This window comes from Rhinopithecus roxellana, chromosome 13, assembly GCF_007565055.1.
Source record: "Rhinopithecus roxellana isolate Shanxi Qingling chromosome 13, ASM756505v1, whole genome shotgun sequence".
NCBI classification, from domain to species: Eukaryota; Metazoa; Chordata; class Mammalia; order Primates; family Cercopithecidae; genus Rhinopithecus; species Rhinopithecus roxellana.
Window position 1 is genome coordinate 3,579,959 of NC_044561.1, and position 17,406 is coordinate 3,597,364.

General features: G+C 47.0%; 1 protein-coding gene across 1 annotated transcript in view; it reads left to right on the forward strand.

Moving 5' to 3' along the window:
• XRCC6 (X-ray repair cross complementing 6) overlaps positions 1-13,536 on the forward strand; it is a 46,509-nt gene extending 32,973 nt beyond the window's left edge. Inside the window, exons 9-13 of the mRNA XM_010375362.1 lie at positions 961-1,122; positions 4,264-4,393; positions 5,579-5,679; positions 10,841-10,954; positions 13,117-13,536. Coding sequence (XP_010373664.1) covers positions 961-1,122; positions 4,264-4,393; positions 5,579-5,679; positions 10,841-10,954; positions 13,117-13,310 — 701 coding nt within the window. The 3' untranslated portion in view covers positions 13,311-13,536. The remainder of the gene's footprint in view (positions 1-960; positions 1,123-4,263; positions 4,394-5,578; positions 5,680-10,840; positions 10,955-13,116) is intronic.
• Positions 13,537-17,406: the final 3,870 nt, after the last annotated feature.

Genomic DNA, 17,406 nt, shown 5'->3' on the forward strand with positions numbered 1-17,406 from the left:
TGTTGGGCAGGCTGGTCTCGAACTCCTGGGCTCAAGCAATCCACCTGTCTTGGCCTCCCAGAGTGCTGGGACTGTAAGCGTGAGCCACCTCACCCGGCCAATAATTCACTTTCTGTCTGTTTGTTTGTTTTGAAACAGTCTTGCTCTGTTGTCCAGGCTGGAGTGCAGTGGCGAGGTCTTGGCTCACTGCAAGCTCTGCTTCCTGGGTTCAAGCGATTCTTCTGCCTCAGCCTCCCAAGTAGCTGGGACTACAGGCACGCACCACCATGCCCAGCTAATTTTTGTATTTTTAGTAGAGACGAGGTTTCGCCATATTGGCCAGGTTGGTCTCGAACTCCTGACCTCGTGATCCGCCCGCCTGTACCTCCCAAAGTGTTGGGATTACAGGCATGAGCCACCATGCCCGGCCATAATTCCCTTTCTTAAGTGGAATGTTTGGGGCTTCTAAACCTCTTACTCCTTTTAAAAATTTTCCTTTCTATGTCTCTGCTGCCCCCGTTTTCCCCTCAGCTGGGGGTCCTCCAACCCTTACCTGTTGAGATATTATAAGCCCTTTAAAGGCTTGGTGTGGTGGCTCATGCCTGTAATCCCAACACTTTGGGAGGCTGAGGCTGGAGGATCAGTTGAGCCCAGGAGTTGGAGACCAGCGAGGGTTACTTAAAGAGACCTTGTCTCTACAAAAACTCTCAAAACTAGCTGGGTGTGGTGGTGCATGACTGTAGTCCCGGTTATTCAGGAAGCAGAGGTGGGAAGATTGCTTGAGCTAGGGAGGTCAAGGCTGCAGTGAGTTGTGATTGCAGCACTGCACTCTATCCTGGGTGACAGAGCGAGACCCTGTCTCGAATAAATAAATAATAAAATAAGCCCTTTAAAGAAAATGGAAGAGAAACTGTAGAGCTAAAAGAGAAGAAAGGAGGAAACCTTTTTAGGAGGCCGGTCAATGGGCTTTTTGTTTTCTAGGGAGCTCAACCCTGTTCAGTGCTCTGCTCATCAAGTGTCTGGAGAAGGAGGTTGCAGCATTGTGCAGATACACACCCCGCAGGAACATCCCTCCTTATTTTGTGGCTTTGGTGCCACAGGACGAAGAGTTGGATGACCAGAAAATTCAGGTGACTCCTCCAGGTATGTGGCAGACATATTTCCAGGGTTTCTGAACCTTGCCCATACTTTGGAATCATCCATGGGCTCCTAATGCAGACCTACTGAATCATAGTCTCTGGGAATGGGGCTTAAAAATGTTTATTTTTAAGCTTTCTTGGGTGAATTTAATGCACAGACAGGTGAGGCCACTAAATATGGTTATGGGGTGCACAGCATGCGCAGTCATACAAGGCTGATCTGCAGCTGGGATAGAAAAGTGTCTGCTTAGGGGACTGTTTGCAGGTTACTGACACAAGTTCTTGGGACCTCACTGCCGACGCCTTTCTTTCCAAAGCCATTGTTTGGCACCCTTGTAATGTCTAATGTTTGGTTTAGTTCCTGTACAAACCAACCATGGGGTTTGCCAAGATAGTGAGGTATAGCGGAAAGACCATGGATTTTAAAGTCAGATTTGACTTTATCTTGTGCTTATGTGTCTGGAAGCCTGCTTGCTTTTGTTTTGGGCCCATCTCTGCTGCTTGTTAGCTGGTCAACGTGGGCAAGTAATTTAACCTTTCTATTTAATATTTCTTAACTACAAAGATGGGCGTTCTGGAGCACCTTTCCCTTGGGGTGGTTTTACATTTAAGATGAGTTACTGTAGTTTTAACTTTGATCCTCAGCATGTTCAGGAGTGCTCAGTTACTAAGCTATTATCTCTTGGCTCCAAATTCACCCTTTTATGCTCTGCACTGCTGAGGCTGAGATGATCCAGACCTAATTTCATCTTTCACAGCTGGCTCTCAGGCTATGTTTATAGTGGGTGCTAGAGGGAGACCAAAGGGCAGAGGAGAGGTGAGGGACTTGCTTCTTCCTGTTTGCTCAGTGTGGTCAGCATTGTTAGCAGAGGCTTTCACCTGGTAGCAGCAGTTAGTTACAGGGCCTAGATTTTTTAGTCCTTCCAGAACCAGCCAGTAACTGAACTAAAATCAGCCTGTTAACCGTTACCTGTTTCCTTTTATTTATCATGTGGTAGAGGGTAAGGAAAAAAGGGGCGAGGGTGAAGCTCAGAGGAGGCCCCCATGGAGCTGGGATTTAGCCCTCCAGGGAGGAGGCACTGTCCAGCTAGCTCTGGATGTATCAAAAAAGCTAGAGACTGGAACCAACTGCTGCCAGGTAAAGGGTCTCTGCTCCGGCAGTACAGACAGGAACAGTAAATACAGGAGGGCCACAACCACAGTTTTGCTTTCTGCAATTTCAGTTACCCATAGTCAACCATGGTCGAAAAATTTTAAATGGAAAATTCCAGAAAAACTTTAAAAGCACAATCCCACCTGGGGCAGGAATCATCCATCCATTTGTTAAGCATCTTCCCACTGTAAATGCTACCCACAGGTTAGTCACTTAGTAGCTGTCTTGGTTATCAGATTGACTGTCAAGGTGTAATACGTATTACAGTGCTTGTGTTCAGGTCACCTTATTTAATAATGGCCCCAAAGCACAAGTGTGGTGCTAACAATTTGCATATACTAAAGAGAAAGTCATAAAGTGCTTCTTTTAAATGAAAAGATGAGAGATGTTGACTTTAATGAAGAAAAAAATACCATATGCTGAGGTTGCTAAGATATACGGTAAGAAGGAGTCTTCTATCTACAAAATTGTTAAGAAGGAAAAAGAAATTTCATCTTAGTGGCCGGGCATGGTGGCTCACGCCTATAATCCCAGCACTTTGGGAGGCCTAGCCAAGTGGGTCACGAGGTCAGGAGATTGAGACCATCCTGGCTAACACGGTGAAACCCCATCTTTACTAAAAGTACAAAAAATTAGCCAGGTGTGGTGGCGGTCACCTGTAGTCCCAGCTACTCTGGAGGCTGAGGCAGGAGAATGGCGTGAACCCGGGAGGTGGAACTTGCAGTGAGCCTAGATCACGCCATTGCACTCTTAACCTGGGTGACAGAGCAAGACTGTCTCAAAAAAAAAAAAAAAAAAAAATTCGTCTTAGTTTTTTTCCTTCCTTTTTTTACATAAATTGAGACAAGGTTTCACTGTGTTGCACAGGCTGGTCTCAAACTCCTGAGCTGAAGTGATGGTCCTGCTTCAGCCTCCCAAGTGCTGTGCTTGCCGACATGAGCCACCATGCCCGGCCCAAGCTGGTTTTGCTCTTGCACCTCAAACTGTAAAAGTTACTGCCACAGTACATGAGAAGTGCTTAGTTAAAATAGAAAAGGAGGCCAGGCACCGTGGCTAATGCCTGTAATCCTAGCACTTTGGGAGGCTGAGGCAGATGGATCACTTGAGCCCAGGAGTTTGAGACCAGCCTGAGCAACATGGTGAAACTCCTTCTCTGCAAAAAATACAAAAAATTAGCCAGGTGTGGTGGCGTTCACCTGTAGTTCCGGCTACTTAATAGGCTACTTGAGTCTGAGAGGTAGAGGCTACGGTAAGCTGTGATCACCACTGCATTCCAGCCTGGGTAATAGCAAGACCCTGTCTCAAAAAAAAAAAAAAAAATGAAGGCTGGGCGCCGTGGCTCACGCCTGTAATCACAGTCCTTTGGGAGGCCAAGGTGGGCAGATCCCTGTGATCAGGAGTTTGAGACCATCCTGACCAACATGGCGAAACCCCGTCTCTACTAAAAGTACAAAAATTAGCTGGGTGTGGTGGCGCATACCTGTAATCCCAGCTATTCAGGAGGCTGAGGCAGGAGAACCACTTGAACCTGGGAGGCGAAGGTTGCAGCGAGCCGAGATTGTGCCACTGCACTCCAGTCTGGGCGACGAGAGTGAAACTCCATCTCAAAAAAAGGAAAAGAAAAAGAAAAAAGCATTAAATATTAGATGTATGAATGTACAACATGGACAGAAACATGTTTCAATTGATGGCAGTCAGGTTTGGTGCTGTCGGAGGTTTCAGGTATCCTCTGGGGTTCTTCAAACATATTCCCCAGGGATAAGGGATCTACTGTATACAGGAAGGGGCACCCCTCCTCCCTTGCAGTCCTCTGGAAAATGCAGAGGGAGTCTGTTAGGCAGATAATAACAAAAACCAGCTGGTGAAGTTCGAGAAATAGGGCCTATAGGGCCCCGGCCCCAGCACCGCAGGACATAGAAGGAGGAGTTTGGAGCTAAGAAGTGACTGCAACACTTGAAGTCAAATCAAAGAAAATTTATCTCCCTTCTTCAGGCTTCCAGCTGGTCTTTTTACCCTTTGCTGATGATAAAAGGAAGATGCCCTTTACTGAAAAAATCATGGCAACTCCAGAGCAGGTGGACAAGATGAAGGCTATCGTTGAGAAGCTTCGCTTCACATACAGGTGAGTCAATCTCAGGCCTTCTGGAACTGCCTCGGGAGTTGAAAGTCTTATTAGAAAGTTAGCTTGGGCATAGGCCAAGAGAATGGCACTACTCTTCAGCAAACTGACAGATTACTACTTGTTATTAATAGTTTTTTGAAAGCCATGTAGATAATGGAAGCTTTTATTATATTGGAGACTCTGGGATTGTGTGGTTGCTGTGTTGTGCTATACTTAGCCAGATTAGTTGGTTGAACAAATTCAAAAAAATAGCGGGATTCTTAGTCGCCCTTCTCCTTGCTTGTGTGTGTTATTTCACAATGAGCAAAAGTAAATAAATCTGGTGTAAATTGTTACAGGCTTAAAAAAATGATTAATTCAAGTCATTCCCTCTCACATATAATAGACCAACTCTCAAAGCCTGCATAATGGCACACTAAACAAAATTTTTTTCACATACCATTTAAAAAAAATTTTAATTATTATTATTTTGAGACAGGGTCTCTGTCACCCAGGTTTGAGTGCAGTGGTGTTATCATAGCTCACTGCAGCCTTGACCTCCCTGGGCTCAGGTGATTCTCACATCTCAGACTCCAGAGTAGCTGGGACCATAGCCTTGCACCACCACGCCTGGCTAATTTTTGTATTTTTTGTAGAGATGGGGTTTCACCATGTTGCCCAGCTGGTCTCAAACTCCTGTGCTCAAGCCATCTGCCTGCCTCAGCTTCTCAAAGTGCTGGATTACAGGCGTGAGCCAGGGTGCCCAGTCAGGTTTGCTTTTTAAATTGACTTGAGACGAAGTCTGGCTCTGCCATCCGGGCTGGGGTACAGTGGCATGGTCATGGCTCACTGCAGCCTCGATCTCCTGGACTCAAGCAGTCTTCCTACCTAAGCCTTCTGAGTAGCTGGGACCACAGGCGTACACCAGCATGCCTGGCTGATTTTTGAATTTTTTGTAGAGACAGGGTCTCACCATGTTGCCCAAGCTGGTCTCGAACTGCTGGACTCAAACATTCCGCTTACCTTGGCCTACCAAAGTGCTGGGATTACAGGCATGAGCTACTGCACCTGACTTCAACTGTTTTACTTGGGGTGTTTTTCTCAGCTAACCCCGGACCTGTAGTATCTCAGGTGGTTTTATTTATTCTTATTTTTTCAATGTTTAAATTGTCATGTTTCAATTGAGTTATATTATTGTTTTAACAGAAGTGACAGCTTTGAGAACCCCGTGCTGCAGCAGCACTTCAGGAACCTGGAGGCCTTGGCTTTGGATTTGATGGAGCCGGAACAAGCAGTGGACCTGACATGTAAGGAGGTTGAATCGAGTAGTTCTTTTCATGGGAGGCTTTCTTACTGGTTCCACTCTGAACCAGTAATTTAGGTGCATTTCCCAGTACTCTTTAAACACTTAACCTCATTGCCCAGACCCCCTGTTTTTGGGAGCTTTTCTAGACCAGCTTAAACAGCCAGGGAACAGATTTGACTGGTTCTGTAGTGAGAGGAGGAGAGTGCCAGGCTCTTGAGACTGCCTCTGAACTAAGCCACTCTGTGACTATCTGCTAGTGAAAGTTAAAAAATAATGTAAGAGGCCCAGCACGGTGGCTCACGCCTGTAATCCCAGCACTGTGGGAGGCTGAGGCAGGTGGATCACGAGGTCAAGAGATTGAGACCATCCTGGCCAACATGGTGAAACTCTAGCTCTACTAAAAATGAAAAAAATTAGCTGGTTGTGGTGGCATGGGCCTGTAGTCCCAGCTACTTGGGAGGCTGAGACAGGGGGATCGGTTGAACCCAGGAGGTAGAGGTTGCAGTGAGCCGAGATCGCACCACTGTACTCCAGCCTGGTGACAGAGCGAGACGCCGTCTCAAAAAACAAAACAAACGAGCAAAAATAATACAAGAGGAAATGAGTGGTGGATTTGGGTTTAGAATCCAGTCACTCCCGGCCTACCTCTGCCTCCTGGGTTCAAGCTCTTCTCGTGCCTCAGTCTCCCGAGTAGTTGGCCCCCACCCAGCTGATTTTTGTATTTTTAGTAGAGATGGGATTTCGCCATGATGGCCGGACTGGTCTCAGAATGATCTCTTTTACATTAGACAAAGTAGCCCCAGTGTTAAAAGCGGAAGAGTTATTGGACCATTGTTACTGTGGTGCCTGCTTAGCTGTGTCTGGTGGAAGAGAAACGTTCTGAGCGAAACGGCCTATTTCCTCCTTTCAGGCCTTAGGCAAATTCAGAAGTGGTGGCCTAGTGCCTAGCAAGGTAGTTTAGGGCACAGGCTTTGGAAGTGACTGATGTCTATTTGAATCTCAGCTCTGCTACTTACTAAATTGAGTAGCTTTGAGGATATTCCTTAATCCCTCTGAGACTTGGTTTCATTTTTGGTAAAATGTGGATAATGATATTGTTCTTACAAGGTGTTAACAAAATGTAGGCCCTGACACTCAGTAAGTGCTCAGAACACAACCATTCTTTTTAGTCCACAGCTATTCCATTCCCAGGGTCTCAATTCCTTACATTCTGGCATCCAGCCCTATCAGTTCATGGAAAGTCCTGTTTTCTCTCCCTACTTCTATTTTCAAAACAGTTAGCTTGGCTGCCCTAATTTTTTTTTCTTTGTTTTTTGAGACAGAGTCTTGCTGTGTTTCCCAGGCTGCAGGGCGGTGGTGTGATCTCGGCTCACTGCAACCTCCGCCTCTTGGGTTCAAGCAATTCTCCTGCCTCAGCATCCTCAGTAGCTGGGATTACAGGTGCTTGCCACCGCACCCAGCTAATTTTTTTTTTTTTGAGACGGAGTCTTGCTCTGCCGCCCAGGCTGGAGTGCAGTGGCCGGATCTCAGCTCACTGCAAGCTCCGCCTCCCAGGTTCACGCCATTCTCCTGTCTCAGCCTCCCGAGTAGCTGGGACTACAGGCGCCCGCCTCGTCGCCCGGCTAGTTTTTTGTATTTTTTTAGTAGAGACGGGGTTTCACCGTATTAGCCAGGATGGTCTTGATCTCCTGACCTCATGATCCGCCCGTCTCGGCCTCCCAAAGTGCTGGGATTACAGGCTTGAGCCACCGCGCCCGGCCTAATTTTTTTTTTTGAGACTGAGTCTCGCTCTGTCGCCCAGGCTGGAGTACAGTGGCACGATCTCCGCTCACTGCAAGCTCCGCTTCCTGGGTTCACACCATTCTCCTGCCTCAGCCTCCCAAGTAGCTGGGACTACAGGCGCCTGCTACCACGCTCGGCTGATTTTTTCGTATTTTTAGTAGAGATGGGGTTTCACCGTGTTAGCCTGGATGGTCTCTGTCTCTTGACTTCGTGATCTGCCTGCCTCAGCCTCCCAAAGTGCTAGGATTACAGCATAAGCCACTGCGCCCAGCCTGCCCTTTTATTTCTTATAACCTAAATGACCCAGGTTTCTATCCTTAGCCCTCTCTTCTCTGCCTTCTTGTTTTCTTATCCACTCCCAGAACCTCAGCTGGCCACGTCATGGCCGTGACACCCAGGCCTACGTCTCCAGCCCTGTCCTTTCTTCTAAACTCTTGGCTGGAACCTCCACCTACCTGGTCAGTGTCTACTGTAGGACCTGGATATTCTTCTGCTCAAACATCTGAACCTTTGACTCTTTCCTCTTTTACATCCCTCAGTCTTTTCTAATCAAATGCCTGTATATTTCCCTCTGACACCAATATATGCTTCTTTTTTAATATTTACTAAAGACTGGAAGTTGGTTTCCCACTCTCTTCTCAGCTTTGTGACACTGTACCACTAGGGTTTTCATCCTGTGCCAGTGGAAACCCTCCGACTCCTTTCCTGGACCTGCTTCCCTTCTTCCACAGGGCTGCTCTGAGTGACTGAGCCCCACCTTCCTCTCACATTCCACTTCTCCCCTGCTGCCCTCAGCAGGTTACACTGGCAGTTCTCAAAGCGTGATCCCTGGACTGGCAGCCTCAATGTCACCAGGGCATTTGTGAGAAATGCAAATTATTGAGCCTCTCCCAAGCTGATTGAATCTGATGCTCAGGTTGGTGCCCAGAAACTGGTGGTTTTCTTTGTTGTTGTTGTTTTGAGACGGAGTCTCCCTCTGTCGCCCAGGCTGGAGTGCCGTAGCACGATATCAGCTCACTGCAAGCTCCGCCTCCTGGGTTCACTCCATTCTCCTGCCTCAGCCTCCCGAGTAGCTGGCACTACAGGCACCTGCCACCACGCCCGGCTAATTTTTTTGTATTTTTAGTAGAGACGGAGTTTCACTGTGTTAGCCAGGAGGATCTCCATCTCCTGACTCTGTTATCTGCCCATCTTGCGTCTTGGCCTCCCAAAGTGCTGGGATAACAGGTGTGAGCCACTGCGCCCGGCCAGAAACTTGTGTTTTAACAAGTCTTCCAGGCGGTTCTAAGACATGCCACTGCTTTTTTTTTTTTTTGGACACAGAGTCTGGCTGTGTAGCCCAGACTGGAGTGCAGTGGCGCAATCTTGGCTCACTGCAAGCTCCGCCTCCTGGGTTCCCACCGTTCTCCTGCCTCAGCCTCCCGAGTAGCTGGGACTACAGACGCCCGCCACCACGCCCGACTAATTTTTTGTAGTTTTAGTAGAGACGGGGTTTCACCGTGTTAGCCAGGATGGTCTCGATCTCCTGACCTTGTGATCCACCCGTCTTGGCCTCCCAGAGTGCTGGGATTACGAGCAGGAGCCACAGTGCCTGGCCTATTTTGTGTTTTTATTAGCAATTGGGTTTCGCCATGTTGGCCAGGCTGGTGTCAAACTCCTGACCTCAAGTGATCCACCTGTCTCGGCCTCCTGAAGTGCTGGGATTACAGGCATAAGCCACTGTGCTCAGTACTTTTATTTTTATTTTTAGTACTGAGCATCAGCTGGACCTCAGTGCATTAATTAATTAATTAATTTATTTATTTATTTATTTGAGACAGGTTCTCACTCTGTCACCCAGGCTGAAGTGCAGTGACGGGATCTCAACTTACTGAAACCTTCGCCTCCCAGGCTCAGGCAATTCTCCTGCCTCAGCCTCCCAAGTAGCTGGGATTACAGTTGCCCGCCACCATGCCTGGCTATTTTTTGTATTTTTTAGTAGAGATGGGGTTTCACCATATTGGCCAGGCTCATCTCGAACTCCTGACCTTAGGTGATCCACCTGCCTCGGCCTCCCAAAGTGCTGGGATTATAGGCATAAGCCACTGTGCCCGGCCTCTCAGTTCTTTTAAAACTATAGATGATTCCCAGGGTGGGAGCCAGTGCTCTTGCAGAGGTTCCCATGATGTGGAACAGGAGGCTTCTGATGCAGCAGGAGCACAGTTGGGCTCCAGCATTGTGCCATTTTCTAGTTACACCAGCAACAGCTCCCCTCCGTGCTTGGCAAATATGGGCATGTGAGCTGCCCATCTCATCACCCTTGCCCTTAATGTGACACAGCTCATGTCAGAAGCTTGATTTAACCATATAGTTGTAAGCTAACAAAAAAGGAAACAAAAATACGATCTTTCCTCCAAAGTTACCTTTTCCTGTCATACTTGCTCCCCCTGTTTCAGCCAGTCATCTCCCCATCCCACTCCTATTTTTCTTACGTTCTGGTATCCAGCTCTGTAATTTCAGTTAAACAATAAATCCTATTGTATCAGTAAGTCCTGCCAGTTCTGTCACTTCTTATGTTTATGGGTCCTCTCACCCACACCCTACTTCACCTGTCTCTCTTACCCTCTTTCAGTTCACCCTCCATGCAGCTATCAGGGGGTTCTTTGGATAAGGCCTGATTCCTTTTCAGGCATTCAAGCTTCTATGACCTCACCATGCCCATCTTTCCCACCTCTCTACTGGCCCTGTCCTCCTTAACACCCTACCTTCCAGCTATATATCACCTGCTATTTATCACCCGATGCCTTCTGCTTCTTTTCTTTCACCATCCCTCCTGTGTTACAGTGTGCCTGTACGGTCGCTTCTTGCATGGTGTTGCCCAACTCCACTGCATCGTTTTTATCCACCTCCTCACTCTCACTGGGCTGTGAAGAGTGAAACCCCATCTCTACTAAAAATACAAAAAAATTAGCCAGGCGTGGTGGCGGGTGCCTATTGTCCCAGCTACTCAGGAGGCTGAGGCAGGAGAATGGTGTGAACCCGGGAAGTGGAGCTTGCAGTGAGCCGAGATCGCGCCGCTGCCCTTGAGCCTGGGTGACAAAGCAAGACTCCGTCTCAAAAAAAATAAAAACTGGGGACAAATTTACCTATCCTATAGATTGTTAGAAGGAGTAAATAGAGTAAGTGTAAAGCATTTACAACTGTGCCTGGCGGTAGTATGTGTGATTACAGTAAATGCAGGTGTTGGAAGGTACTTGGTAAATGCTGGAAAGACCTTTCCCTAGACCCCTCCCACCCCAGCTGTTAGGTGCTCTGTCTTCTGGTTCTCAGAGAGTTGGAACTGGACAGCAAGCTGGGGCTCGTGACTCACCAGGCCACTCTTCTGTGTTTTGATTTTCTAGTGCCCAAGGTTGAAGCAATGAATAAAAGACTGGGCTCCTTGGTGGATGAGTTTAAGGAGCTTGTTTACCCACCAGATTACAATCCTGAAGGGAAAGTTACCAAGAGAAAACACGGTGAGGAGCTGAATGTGGACATGTGGGCTATTTTAAAAAATTGCTTTTATGATGGTCTTATCACAGTGGGCAGTATCCTTTCAGAAATATCTATTCACACTCTACTTAAAATGACTTTTATCCAAAAAACAGGCAATAACAAATGCTGGCAAGGATGTGGAGAAAAGGGAACCCTCACACAGTGTTGGTGGGAATGTAAATTAGTACAGCCAGTATTACGGAGAGGAGTTTGGAGTTTCCTCATAACGTAAAAAGTAGAGCTACCATATGATCCAGCATGCCATATGATCCAGTATATATCCAAAAGAAAGGAAATCAGTGTATCAAAGAGAGATGTGCACTCCCATGTTTATTGCAGCACCATTCACAGTAGTCAAGATTTAGAAGCAACCTGTGTGTATCAGCAGATGACTGGATAAAGAAAATGTGGTACACATACACAGTGGAGTACTCAGCCATAAAAAAGAATGAGATCCTATCATTTGCAATAATATGTTAAGTAAGCCAGGCTCAGAAAGACAGATATTTGCATGTTCTCACTTATTTGTGGAATCTAAAAATCAAAACAATTGAATTCATGGAGATAGAGCACAGAAGGATGGTTACCAGAGGCTGAGAAGGGTAGTGGGTAGTGGGGCATTGGGGGGTTGGTGGGGATGGTTAAAATAGAATGATTAAGATCTATCTGGTAATACAACAGAGTGACTATAGTCAGTAATTTAATTGTACATTTAAAAATAACTAAAGGAATACAATTGGAATGTTTGTAACATAAAAGACAAATGCTTGAGGGGATGGATACCCCATTTATGCTGATGTGATTATTTCACATTGCATGCCTGTATCAAAATACCTCATGTACCCCACAAATATATATACCTACTATGTACCCGCAAAAATTAAAAATGAAAAAATTTTAGAAAAGAACTGTCTATACAACCATATGTATTTATACATACCAGCATACATATTTCAGCACAAAATGGAATAATAATCACATTGTTTTCTAGTTTGCTTTTTTTGTTACTCAGCTATATATGTTGCACAGTTACTTATATCCGCACTTACCTATCTCATTTTTTTAAAAATGAGGCTGCAGAGTAGTTCATTGGATAGATATACCAGGTTATTTAACCAGACCTTATTGACAGGTGGATATGCTGCAGTGAACATGCTTTTCCATTGTGTACTTGTGTGAATAGATCCACAGGATACGTTCTTGCAGTGAATTGCTTCCAAAACAGTGATAGATTTACCCTCTATCCAAGAAGGAGTGAGAATGTTTTCCTGTACTCTCACCCTTCCAGGACTTAATTTTTTAAATTTACAATAAAAATGATACAGAAGTTGGCCAGGTGCGGTGGCTCACACCTGTAATCCCAGCACTTTGGGAGGCCGAGGTGGGTGGATCATGAAGTCAGGAGTTCGAGACCAGCCTGGCCAACATAGTGAAACCTCATCTCTACTAAAAATACAAAAATTAGCCAGATGTGGTGGTGGGCGCCTGTAGTCCCAACTGCCCGAGAGGCTGAGGCAGGAAAATCCCTCGAACCCGGGAGGCGGAGGTTGCAGTGAGCGAGACCATGCCATTGCACTCCAGCCTCGGTGATAAGAGTGAGACGCCGTCTCAAAAATGACACAGAAGTTATGTCCTTTTTTTTTTTTTTTTTTAAGACAGTCTTGCTCAGTCACCCAGGCTGGAGTCCAGTGACTCAATCACAGTTCACTGTAGCCTCAACCTCCTGGGCTTGAGTGATCCTCCAGCCTCAGCCTCCTGAGTAGCTGAGACTGCAGGTGCACACCACCATGGCTGGTTGATTTTATTTCTTGTAGAGCCAGGGTCTCACTATATTACCAAGGCTGGTCATGAACCTGTAAAAGGTTTTCGAAGGAAGGAAGGAATGATTTACCCAGAGTGAGCAACAGTTTTGGGTAAACTGATGGCATTCACACTACTTGTAATTTCCTCCTAGGTGTGATCTGTTTTATTTTGCACTTTAAATGAAGCTGCCTTATCGAGATAAGTCTTCCCCATGGTGTCCTAGGCTGGCATCACAGCTTTATGGTTAATTGCAGCCCAGATTATATGAGGGCCCCCGTGCCATGTAGCAGGATGCCCCTTGTAGCATTTCCAGTCACTCCCTTCTGACCTTTTCCCCCAGATAATGATGGTTCTGGAAGCAAAAGGCCCAAGGTAGAGTATTCAGAAGAGGAGCTGAAGACCCACATCAGCAAGGGCACGCTGGGCAAGTTCACTGTGCCCATGCTGAAAGAAGCCTGCCGGGCTTACGGGCTGAAGAGTGGGCTGAAGAAGCAGGAGCTGCTGGAAGCCCTCACCAAGCACTTCCAGGACTGACCAGACACCGTGCGTCCAGCTGCCCTTCCACAGTGTGGCCAGGCTGCCTGGCCTTGTCCTTAGCCAGTTAAAATGTGTTTCTCCTGAGCTAGGAAGAGTCTACCCGACATAAGTTGAGGGACTTTATGTTTTTGAGGCTTTCTGTTGCCATGGTGATGGTGTAGCCCTCCCACTTTGCTGTTCCTTACTTTACTGCCTGAATAAAGAGCCCTAAGTTTGTACTATATACCGTTCTTTCGTGTGAAGGAGAAAGGTGTGTATGCCTTGCATCCAAAACTCACTGGCTGTCACTTAGCTTAATTTTCTCTTTCCTTGGGAACACTCATCACCACAATGGAAACAAAACGAGTATGAGCAGGGAGGGTGAGAGTGACGGGTCAGGGCAGGTGAAGGTATTTTGGGAATAAGAAGCCCTAGCAGGATTATATTCTTAACCTCTGTCCTCTAGCCTGTTTTTCTTTAAATGTGTCATGTTAAGGTGTAATCAGATTTCTGAAGCAGTAAGAAGGTAACACTTTTAGTTCTGGGGCCATTTGGTTCCTGAGTAAACAGCAACTCCTTCTCATTGCATTCCTCTTAATGCGACATTAAGTCTTGCAAAAATATACCCATTTTCTGTTGCCATGAGAATTTGGGTTCCAGAATAAGTGAAATGAAGAGTTATTCCTCTTGTGTTTCGGGGGAGCTGTAGGAAGTTCAAGAAGATGAGGAAAGGTCCTAATATTTAAGGAAGGGGAAGAGGACAGGAGTGTCTTTTACCTTTTTTTCCTCCACATCCCTGCTCTGTCCTCCCTGTCTTCTGAAGAATTATCCTGAAGGAAGGAAGGAGAGCATCTGGAATTGTTGATCTGCTTTTAGGATGTGAGTAAGGGTGTGCAGGTCCTGTGTCCTTCAGGACTAGAATGAGCAGCACTTCGAGGAAGAGAGTGTAGGAGGTGCCAGATTACTCCTCTTAAGAGATTCTCAGCTTTGGATTCTTGGCTCTAAGCTTTATAGATTTTTTTTAACCTGTTTTTGCTTTTGTTTTTGTTTGAAAGGAGATACTGTATTTTTTTTGTATTTCCTTACGTGTATGGGCAAGAGGGGAAGATAATTCTCCCATTAGATGCTTAGAAATTGTTGAGAAATTGGACCATTGCCCTTAAATGGAGCAAGTTTGGAAACTGGATTCTACAGGGGGTTAATATACCAAGGTAGATTGGAATCACACTAGTCACAGCCAGTCACCTGCAATAGGAGGACAAGGAGTAGCCCCACTGAGCCCTTGGTATCCAACCCTGGATGCTGGAGCTAGTGAAGAGCAGCCCTGGAGTGAGCCCCAGGCTGGCTTTGCTGTGCACACTATGCCCAAGCCTATGCTCCGTTGCCTCCTACTTCCAAAATGGAGAGAATGAGAGTTCAGGGGTCAAACACCTACCAGAGCCAGGTAGCTGTGTGGATGTTAGACAAATCACCCAAGGTCTGTGCTAAACAGCAACAGAGTGATATTTCTCTGTAAATGAATGATGCCTTCTCTGCCTGCTGAACCTCCCACCCAGGAGAGAAGAAATACCATGTTCCAGTGCAATTGGTTAGGCCTTTGGAAGCTCACGAGGCTGATTTAGCAAATTTATGTTTTAGTGCCATCATATATACAAGTGACCTTGGGCAGTTTATGAGGCATTTTTGAGTCTAAGCTTCCACGTTCTTATAATAACGTCACATGGTGAAAATGAGAAAATACATAAAAGAACATGGCACTCTAGGTACAGCTGGCCTGCATCTGCAGGCTGCACATCCATGGATTTAACTTACGTGGATCAAAAATATTTGGGGACCAGGCATGCTGGCTCACGCCTGTAATCCCAACACTAGGAGGCCAAGGCAGGCGGATAACGAGGTCAGGAGTTTGAGACCAGCCTGGCCAGCATGGTGAAACCCCATCTCTACTAAAAATACAAAAAATTAGCCGAGCATGATGGCGTGCACCTGTAATCCCAGCTACTGGGGAGGCTAAGGCAGGAGAATCGCTTGAATCTGGGAGGCGGAGGTTGTAGTGAGCAGGAGAATCGCTTGAATCTGGGAGGCGGAGGTTGTAGTGAGCAGGAGAATCGCTTGAATCTGGGAGGCGGAGGTTGTAGTGAGCAGGAGAATTGCTTGAATCTGGGAGGCGGAGGTTGTAGTGAGCCGAGATTGCGCCATTGCACTCCAGCCTGGGCAACACAGTGAAACTCTGTCTTTAAATAAATAAATAAATAAATAAAACTTGGGGGAAAAAAATGAATGGCTGCGTCTGTACTCTTGCTCTTGTTGCCCAGGCTGGAGTGCAGTGGCACAATCTTGGCTCCCTGCAACATCTGCCTCCTGGGTTCACACGATTCTCCTGCCTCAGCCTCCCCAGTACTGGGATTACAGGCACACACCACTGCGCCCGGCTAGTTTTTTATTTTTAGTAGAGACGGGGTTTCTCCATGTTAGCCAGGCTGCTCTGGAAGTCTTGACCTTAGGTGACCTGCCACTGTGTGAGCCATTGTGCCTGGCCAGACTTTAATTTTGTCATTAGCCAGCCAGGCGCGGTGGCTCACACCTGTAATCCCAGCACTTTGGGAGGCCGAGGAGGGCGGATCACCTGAGGTCAGATGTTCAAGAGCAGCCTGGCCAACATGGTGAAACCCCGTCTCTATTACTAAAAATAAAAAAATTAGCTGGGTGCGGTGGGAGCCTGTAATCCCAGCTACTTGAGGCTGAGGCAGGAGAATCACTTGAACCCGGGAGAAGGAGGTTACAGTGAGCCGAGATCACGCCACTGCACTCCAGTCTGGGCGACAGAGCGAGACTCCGTCTCAACAACAAAATTGTCATTATTCCATAAGTAATACAGTATGACAACTATTTACATAGCATTTACATTTTATTAGGTATCGTAAATTATCTAGAGTATTATTTAAAGTATCCGGGAGGCCGTGCGTAACTCATATGCAAATACTGCGTCATGTTACATCAGGGACTTGGGCATCCTCGGATTTGGGTATCCGCATGGAGTGCCGTGTGGCGCTTGGCTTCTACCGCGGCCATCGGGCTTCCAACCGCCAGGTGGCGATATAGCCGGCGCGGAGCGCCGACCTGAGCCTGCGCATGCGCGCCACGGAGGACGTGGGCCGGGTTCCCGAACCTGGGAGCCATAAGCGGGAGGGTCTGGCGGGCTAAGCTCAGCTGCACCTGGGTACCTTCTGGCCGCCGCAGCAGCTCGAGAACACGAATCCGTTTGGCCAAAAGTGAAACAAACACACGGATGCACATATGTCTGTTTACTTCTAGGCCAGGTGCAGAGGGAACGTCTGGAATGGCACTCATCGAAAGCTGCGGTTACGTGGGAAGATGAGCCTTTTACCTCTCAGCGTTTCCCCTTACATAATGTCTTGTTTTAATGTCTTATTGAAAACCAGAAGAGGCCGGGCGTGGTGGCTCATGCCTGTAATCCCACCAGTTTGGGAGGCTGAGGAGGGCGGATCACCTGAGGTCAGGAGTTCCAGACCAGCCTGGCCAACATGGTAAAACCCCATCTCTACTAAAAGTACACAAGTTAGCTGGGCATGGTGGCCTGTGTCTGTAATCCCAGCTACTCAGGAGGCTGAGGAAGGAGAATCATTTAAACCCGGGAGGCGGAGGTTGCAGTGAGCTGAGATTGATTGCTCCACTGCATTCCAACCTTGGTGACAGAGCGAGACTGTCTTTAAAAAAAAAAAAAAAAGAAGTAATGTGTTATTTAATGACAGAGATAAGTTCTGAAAAATGCATTGTTAGGGAGTTTCATCACTGTCCGGTCCTGCGGGATCATTAACGCAGACCCTGGAGGAGGGGGTGGGAATTTAGAGAGACAAGAGACACAAGAAACGGAGACAAGACAGGGCTCTGATCAAGTCTCATTTAATGGCGGCGGTGCAATGCCTTATATAGGCTGGCAGGGAAGAGGAAGGGCTCAGAGCAGGCAGGGAGGAGAATAATGAGAGACGTCACCAGGCGCATGCTTGGTAGACTTAGTCTTTCCCCGGCGCGGGAGGTTATCTACCCAGGGGCGGGAAAAGTTTGCGCGCAGGGGTAAAGTTGATGATGAAGA